At 36.7% G+C, this 8975-nt stretch overlaps 1 protein-coding gene across 1 annotated transcript; it reads right to left on the minus strand.

The window, feature by feature from the left end:
- Positions 1–2128: 2128 nt before the first annotated feature.
- Positions 2129–8648, minus strand: LOC110941986 (protein WVD2-like 1). The gene is made up of 8 exons (XM_022183686.2): positions 8460–8648; positions 4728–4811; positions 4274–4643; positions 4009–4094; positions 3819–3909; positions 3666–3737; positions 2737–2847; positions 2129–2632 (listed from the first exon to the last, which is right to left on the minus strand). The coding sequence occupies exons 3-8, from the start codon at positions 4637–4639 to the stop codon at positions 2342–2344; spliced, it is 1017 nt and encodes a 338-aa protein (XP_022039378.1). The 5' UTR covers positions 4640–4643; positions 4728–4811; positions 8460–8648; the 3' UTR covers positions 2129–2341.
- Positions 8649–8975: the final 327 nt, after the last annotated feature.

An 8975-nucleotide genomic window follows, 5' to 3' on the forward strand; every position in this document is an offset into this window, starting at 1 on the left:
CACGACTTGTACGGGCAATATATGCCATAATACGGAACATATTGACAATATACGTCATAATACGACATTTAATGACAAAATACATCAAGTAATGATACCATACGACGCGTATACATACAACACGACGCGACGCGACGCGACACGTTAGAGTACAAGTGGATTTCAAACAAAATTATACGTAACCATAGAATACAATACCACACGAAACCGAACGTCACTGGAACGACACGTATAGAAGGTATACTTCATAAAATGATACGTAATGACAAAATACGACACGTATACACATCGAAACGGCAAAAACACAAAATCTAAAATTTTTTACTTCACCCCTATACGATTCGTATAGTAGGCTAATAAGGATCATATAGACCTATATGATTATAGACCCCCTGAATTCTAAAAAAACAAGGGGTTAATTGATAAATCATGGGGTCTATACGGATCGTATAGGTCTATACGATCGCATACCCCTGAATTATCAATTAACCCCTTGTTTTTTTTAGAATTCAGGGAATCTATACAGATCGTATAGGTCTATACGAGTCGTATAATGGTACTACACGACCCAGTTTTGACCTATACGATGCGTATAGGGGTAAAATAAAAAAATCATAATTTTAGGTTTTGCCTTTTCGATGCGTATTTTGTCATTACGTGTCGTTTTATGAAGTATATGCTATATACGTGTCGTATCGGTGATGTTCGGTTATGTGTGATATTGTATTCTATGATTACGTGTCATTTTGTTTTGAATCCACTTGTACTCTTACATATCTGTAACTAACCTATCAATTGTAGAGATTGAGATTCTCCAATGATATATAAGAATTAATACATCATATTGTTGTGTTGCACCAAGATCTCTCCTGTATTGACCAAACCAGCACATTTCCAAGTCACAAAGGTTGTCCAAGATATTTTTGGCAATTATCTGGTGGAATAAACTACACATTAATCATATTTTTTTTTCATTAAGGCTGACAAAATCAACATTGTGGTTGATAAATTACGGTCAGTTTTAGGTGCTCGAAATTATAACTCAGTTAAAATTTTCGGGCGGGTCATATAATATAACAAAAAGGCAATGACAAAGTTCTAAATTCTCATTAAAAGAACACACAATAAAATATAAAATTTACTTAAAATAAAACGTATCTTATTGTGTAAAACGCGTCATGTTTGACAAGGCACGTTTAAGGCGACTACTCGAACTAAGCACAACACATTTAACTAAAATGCCATTTACTTAAACACTAATACGAACATGTTCGATACACAAGTTACATGCCACGGGTTACATGACACATTTAACACAATTATTGGCACGCCTCACTTAACACAATTAATATTATAATATGATATGATATAACAAATAACTAAAACCTAAACGTTTAACTTTGTTTTAAGTCATATCATGCTAATGGACTGTCATAAATTCACAGTTATACTTTTAGATATATTTAGTTCATAATATATAATCCTTTAGACCATCTGATAGACTCTAACATCCATAGATGTTAATCCTAGTTGACATCCATTAACACTTGCTATACTGCTCCTGGAGGGCGTTAAGGGGCATTAAAAGTTTCACATGTTAAAAAGTTAAGGGGCGTAACTAGGAGAGAGAGAGGGGGAATCAAGCATTTGGAAATTTGCACACACACTACATGCTAGATATATGTATTTTAATTAATTTAAGGGGGCGTAAACGGGGTTAAACCATTTTCTTGGTGTGAGGTGAAGTGAAAGAAGGTCAAATGGGTGACATGGAGCTTACGTGTAGTTAAGGGGCGTGAAACTATACCCCATGACCTTATAGCTTACATTATTCAACTAAAGAAATAAACTTATCAGAATGATTCCTAATTATGGTATTCTTTGATGTTTCCATGTGTATCGGTTTGACCAGATTTTCGTCTATTGAATAAATAAAAAATTATTCATTAGGATTTAGGAAGCAACAAAAGCCTAATTTGTTAAATAAAACATATTTGACCCATCATAACTAAATTGGAGTGAATTTTAACTCCCCCATTTGACCCATCTTTTAAATAAAACATAACCCCCTCCTAAATGGGTCAATTTTAAATAAAACATAACCCCCTCCCTCCTAAATGGGCCAAAAAAATCAAAATTGCCAAATTAGGAAAGTGAAAAGACAAGTGTTACAGACATTAGAATGAAAATAGTTTACATCACTTTAGTGTGTCTCACTGTCTTCTCTGTCTATCTAATATGATATATACTATTACAACCAGAAATATACCAGCACAGAAATCACAACTTGACTTAACATTAATGCAGCGGAATTCGACTTTCTTTTTCACCTTCACCCGAGTCATGACTGAACCGTGATGTCTGGGTTGGTCTCCTTGGACAATTTAAGAGGCGTAACTTTAGGTGCTTCATTGCCCTGTTTGATTTTGGTGGTGCGGTCCGTAGGTTTGCTGATGTTGCGGCCCTGAGTCTGCTTGATTGGACTTGAAGTAGCACTCCCGGGTTTGTAAGTGCCAATGCTGTGACGTACCCGTGAACAAAGAGCCTTCTCGTTGACGGTTGGATGAGGGGGGGCATCACCACAACTCTTTCTCCTACTTAAATTGGGTGACTTGGGACGGGTCAGAGGTAGCTGTCAGGGTACACAAACAATATTTGTTATCAGTGGCAATTTCAACTCATTAACTTGTAAACGACCGGCTCAAGTGGGTAAATAAAAAAGAAAAAATTAGTTACCTTTTTAAGTTCAACCTTTGGTGGAGGTCCTTGACGGTAAAAACTGGGAACGGGATTTGCTTTGACAACCATGCTCTTTCTGAGCTGTTTTATAGCTTCTTCTTGCTCCTCCTGCCATTATCATTTGTCAACAGTTTTACAAGACAGAACCCGATATTGGTAATTAAAAAAGCCATTATTATGAACAAGAATTGAAGCATTGGGTAGCTGGTTATTTTTAATATGGGTCATAATGGGCGGGTCAAGTTGACCCATTAACACTTTGTCCCTTCAAAAGTTATAATTATTCGTGATCATTGAATTAAATGATTTAATCAAAAAATAGACTTGGCAACTTTGACCCGATTATATAGCAGTAGGTTGACAATATTGTAAATATGGGTGTTCTTCGGGTTTTTCGCATCGGATTGTTCGGGTTTTTGGCTGGGAAAAAGTGACTTGATAACTGACCCATTTAAAATTCGGGTTGGTTGGGTTTGAGTTATTCAGGTTCGGGTCGGGTTGCTCGGTTTTTGGGTTTAGATGTGAAATGAAAATAAATGTTTGCTTTTACAAAATATCATCAAAATTCATATTGCTACCAAAAAAAAAAAAAAAAAATCATCAAAACGACAAACATCATTTTACAATATGAAATTATAATGCTCAAACATCGCAAAACTTAAGTTCCAAATGCTAGAGACTCCAAACCAAAACACAGATATAAAGAAAAACAATAAATGTTGGAGTTTTTCTTCGGGTTTCATGTTTCGGGTCGGATTGTTGGGGTTTTTGGCAGGGAAAAAGTGACCCGATAACCGACCCATAGAAGGTTCGGGTTAGTCAGGTTCGGGTTTTTCGGGTTCGGTTTTTTCAGGTGTTCTCCAATTCAGGTTCGGGTCGGGTTTCAAATTTCAGATAAAAAATGAACAGCCCAATTTGTAATGTACCTTGGTCCTTGCTTCATACTCCATCTTCTCTGCCTTAAGAGCCTGGTGCTTTTGCTCTAACTTTGAATAAAACTGCAAGAAAAAACATAAATAATATGCATTAATACACTCATGAATCAATTCAGGAAATCATGATGGTAGGCAGGAAATTACTTCTTTACGTTGTGCAGCACGTTGGGCACTTCTAAAAGAGGGAGCTACTCCAACCGTTACTCGTGATTTGACCGTCCGTGAGGTTGCAGCACTGTGCATTGCTAAGGATAACACTCATATATTACATGGATTAAACATAAGAAATGATCATCTTAATCATGATAATGGAAAACATATCAGAAAAGGATACGATGAAGCCAGAGACCAATTATCTTCATCATCACGATATTTATCCGTAAAAGATTTTTGAGCTCTTGGTATCGAGAAAGGAGAGCTCTGCGTTTCAAATATGCATAATGCTTTTGTTACTATAACTCCTCACATAAACAACCGAATCAACTATTAGAGTATATGTATGTATGTATGTATGTATGTATGTATGTATGTATGTATGTATGTATGTATGTATGTATGTATGTATGTATGTATGTATGTATGTATGTATGTATGTATACCTGTGATTGCTTTGGTTTTATAGGGGAATGGAAAGTACTGTTGTTTGATGATATATGCAGACCAGCAGTGACATTTTCCTCAAGAGAAGTTATAATTTTCTCCCTTGATTTTGAAGGTTCAGGTTTTGGAGAAACAGCTTCTTGATTAGTGGTTTTAACAACTTCGGCTTCTTGGTTCGGGTTCGGGTTCTCATAACTTGGTTCAACTTGTGGCCCTTCCTCAACCTCACTTTTTCTTACGTTAACACTTTCTCCTGGTGGTTTTGGGGAAGTATGATTCGTACCACCACGAGAGACACCATTAGAATTCACCTTTCCAATATTTGGCTTCTTATCAACACGTAGACTGCCAGTATCCCTGCCCATCACCCTGCATGAAATAATGCACTTAGATTTATAAACAAGAATATAGAACCTAACTTAGAAATTGGTTGTAGGTCACTGTGAACCTTACCTAGAAATTGGTTGTTCCAGATTACGCCGAACTTTTGGTATTTAAAAAACTGATTCCAGTCTCAAACAAGCTTCCCAGCAGGTACTGCAAAACGATAGTCATGTTTTAACTCACATACAGTATTAACGTTGTTTTCGCAACTACTTTGCAATCTTATGTACTGAAATAAGGGAACCAAAGTTTATACACGGAGGTGGACCTTAAGAACAATCATAGCTCAAAATGTGGGCAGGTAACTTGATGATTATAGATCATATTGTCAGATAGGGTAGGGATCCTAAGAGAAGTCCACCCTATTTGAGAAACTTGAGAAGCATTCTGGACCACACATTTCCCTAAGTTTTTCTTAATATACACATATGTATAGTTTAAAATTGACTATATACATATGTGTATAATTCAAGATTTGACAATATACATATATGTATATAGTCAATTTTAAACTATACATATGTGTATATTACGAAAAGCTTAGGGAAAATGTACAGTCCAGAATGCTTCTCAAGTTTCTCAATTAGCCTAGTGCTTCTCACACGATCCTAACCCTTGTCAGATAATATTATAAGTTAAAGAAAGACCACATCAGTTAAGTTAGCATAAGTAGAAGCTTATTTAATGGAGTTTGACAAACACAAGCAAACCTACCCTCTGTCACAAATGCATGTCCCTCTTTGACTTGGCAATCTTGTTATCTAAGGTTATAATATATATGACCACATATGAAGAGGTGGGATTATTATACTTCCGCAGTTACTCAAAAAATATTGCCTCGTAACTTGTTTTTTTACTCAACCCGTCGGTAAAGTGAATTCATGGTATTACCACAATGCATACGTAGTTGTACGACCAAATTAACCGGATTATTTAACAGAATTCGGTAAAAAAACCCCAAGGACATATAAACCAAGCATACAATTCGCCAAACAACAATCACACCAAATAACTAACTCACCCCTAAGGGACACCAATTTGTAGAAGATACTGCCTTCTTATTGAATACCACCTTAACCCACAACAAACTTAGAATTTAGCTAAAGAAATTCAAACCCAAACAACCCTACTCGCACAACTCAAGACACTTTGACACCCCTCTCCCAATGAATACCCTTATATTTCGGAGTTTCAAAATAATGATTTAGTCTAATTAAGATAGCTTCTATGCACATTACAATATATAGAAACCATACCATGTGTTGATAAATAGTTAGTTCATTGTGTATGCATCGAACTAGCTATTTATGAACATATGGTATGGTTTGCATATACTTTAAATGTGTACAAAAGCTATCTTAATCAGACTAGATCATTATTTTGAAACTCCAAAACAGGGGTTTCATTGGGACAGATATCTCTTACAAATTGGTGCCCCTTAGGGGTGGGTTAGTTATTTGGTGTGATTGTATCTCCTTGGGGTTTTAGTGTCTTGCTAGCCCCTGTTTTATGATTATATATGACGATTTTGCCGCTAAAAAAAGTTAAATCCAAATTTTAACCCAAAGTAACATTCCAATTCATAGTACTTTTTCAAATTAAAAAATAACCGAATTCTGTTAGAATCAGTTCCAAATATTCCGGTTAACTTGGTCATAGGTATACCTAGTAATAGTTCCATGACTTCGCTTTAACAAGGGCAACTATGGGTCGAGTAAAAAAAACATGTTACCGAGGGCATCTTATGGAATGGCTACAAAAATACAAGATGAGCTTATATCATAGTTGTTGATGGAGAATAGCGATAAGGTACCTATATGCTACATAGTGAATAGCGATAAATAGCGGGCGGCTAATCTATAAAATAGCGATACACTAGAAAAAAAATTTATATGTATATTATATCAAAATACCCTGGTATATACTATATTTGCTATTTTACATGTATATTTAACAAAAGCCTAAAATCCATCTATTTTATAGCTATATTGCTATTTATATTTTAAAAACAAAAAAATAAATAAACTGTCGCTATTATCGCTACAACCCTAATAGCGAGCCTAGACCTATACACTACGTAGCGCGCTATAGCGATCGCTACGCTCGCTGTTGACAACTAAGGCTTATATACCTTTTAATGAACATGCCCTTTGTAAATAAAACAACAACCGTACCCAGTAAATCCCACAAATAGCAGAGCTATTAGTAGGGGAGGGGGAGGGACGGATGTAGGCAAACCTTGCCTCTATCTGTAGGAATATAGAGGCTATTTCCAATGAGAGCGTCGGCTCCAACACGACAAACAAACATTACTAAAGATAAAGAAATAACAAATTTGTGAATAACAACACGAAAACGAAAAAAGTGGTGAAAGGGTGACATAGCAAACGAAGGATCAGGTATAACATCCTAAAACAACGTATATGCATATATGCAGCATCCACCTAAAGAGCAGGAATATCTAAGCTCCTAACACAAAGTTGAGCCACGGCGTTTTCCATCCCTAAAAATCCCTAACCTTAATCCTACGTCTCCACGAAGTCCTATCCAGGACCATGTCTGTCAGGAGGTGCAACTCTAGCAAATCCAATCTAATTCGCTCATCCCAAGTCAATTTGGGTCTGCCTCTACTCCTCTTCCTCTCCACAGTGAAGGTTTCTGTTGCTCTGGCTAGCGTTGTTGTTTTCCTCCTCTTCACATGCCTAAACCATTTCAACCTCCCCTCCTTTATCTTATCTGAAATACTAGCGACTCCTAACCTTTCTCTAAAAACCTCATTTCCAATCCGGTCTAACCTTATGTTCCCACACATCCACCTCAGCATCCTCATCTCTGTTACCTCCATCTTACGTGCATGTGTCTTCTTGATGGCCCAACAGTATGTCCCGTATGACGTAGCAAGTCTAACTGCAACCCTATAAAATCTTCCTTTTAATTTAGTTGGAAACCTTTTGTCGCGACCTCTGTGGTTGCTCTCCACCTACACCAGCCAACTTGGATGGGGTGGGCTACATCACCATCTAACTCCCCATCCCTTTGTACAAACGATCGTAAATACTTGAATTTAGTTGTCTACGAAACCTCTTGACCCTCAATGGTGTCTTAGAGCGACTAATTCTTAAACATTTGCCCTCTAAAGCTTCTCGCCATTCTTGTAATTTCACATTCAGGCTTTGCTTTGTCTCTGCCACTAACACGATATCTTCAGCAAAAAGCATGCACCAAGGAACAGTCTCCTGAATTGACTTTGACAACTCATCCAATACGACCACAAAAAGAAACGGGTAATCAGGAAAGCTGAAAAACTCAGAGACCCCGCCAATTCCCCAACGGGATCAGGTAAATTGCAGCTTCTGGCCTTTAAGAGGTTAGGGCAGAAACGAGTGGAAGCAGGGTTCGAACCTGAAAAGGAAATCAGGTGCTTCCACCACACCACCCCTTCAAGATTCATGGCTTAAAATTAATACATCATTAGAATTAGATTATTAGAACCAAACCTAGAACTTCATTTTAACAAAACACTAATTAAATGCAAAAATCAAAATATAAAAGCACATGTCTATAGTAATAAATTCTTTAACTTTAAGTCCAGCCAACAGTCAACAATTAAGAGAAGATATTCAAGCCCTATAAAGTAACCCTTTAGGACCAACATATCACATTTACAAGATCAGACACATAACAACATTAAACATGCAATTAAAGCTAAAAGCAACACAAATCAGACAAAATACAAACAGACCCAACAAAGATCCACACAATTCACACCAGACTGCATCAAAAAAGTTAACAAAAACATACCAACTCAATAAGCTTCCGATCTGTCACGAAACATAACCAAATCTTGTCATTTAAATTTTGCTACAAAAAGAAAACAGCGGCAAAGTCGTTGACCAACGGAATGAAGGTGGAAATTTCAATGGCGTTTGGAATCTCGAAACCGTTATTGTCGCTGTGCTGCTGGTTATGCTTAGCAAAGAGGTAGCTAGCTACATTCTATTGGGTTATTAATACAATAGCAGAGTACAACACTTGTAGAACATCGTACAAGTGCTTAATGCATGTTTGGTTTGTTGGTAGAATTTTGACCAGCTATTCTTAACGGCGTTTGTTAACGGAAGTGCTATTGGTCATCTCGGTTAGTGCCGTAATTAGAGGGGTATAAACTGTGGTTTTTTTTTTTTTTTTTTACCAAACCAACTGGTTTGGGTGGTAAACCCGATCGCTTTGATCAAAACCTACTTGAGGAGAAATCGGTTGAGTTCATAAATCAGTTTGGGTGAAAAATATTTGAATTTTCATAATATAAATTAGCAA

This window comes from Helianthus annuus, chromosome 7 (genome assembly GCF_002127325.2).
Source record: "Helianthus annuus cultivar XRQ/B chromosome 7, HanXRQr2.0-SUNRISE, whole genome shotgun sequence".
Taxonomy (NCBI): domain Eukaryota; kingdom Viridiplantae; phylum Streptophyta; class Magnoliopsida; order Asterales; family Asteraceae; genus Helianthus; species Helianthus annuus.

What these genes read in the sequence shown, in the direction of transcription:
- LOC110941986 (XM_022183686.2), bottom strand. Translation starts at nt 4,639, where the DNA reads ATGGGCAGGGATACTGGCAGTCTACGTGTTGATAAGAAGCCAAATATT. An exon ending in GTGCTGCACAACGTAAAGAA is followed by an intron (nt 3,738 to 3,818) that starts GTAATTTCCTGC and finishes TTTTTCTTGCAG; the next exon opens with TTTTATTCAAAGTTAGAGCA. An exon ending in AGTATGAAGCAAGGACCAAG is followed by an intron (nt 2,848 to 3,665) that starts GTACATTACAAA and finishes TGATAATGGCAG; the next exon opens with GAGGAGCAAGAAGAAGCTAT.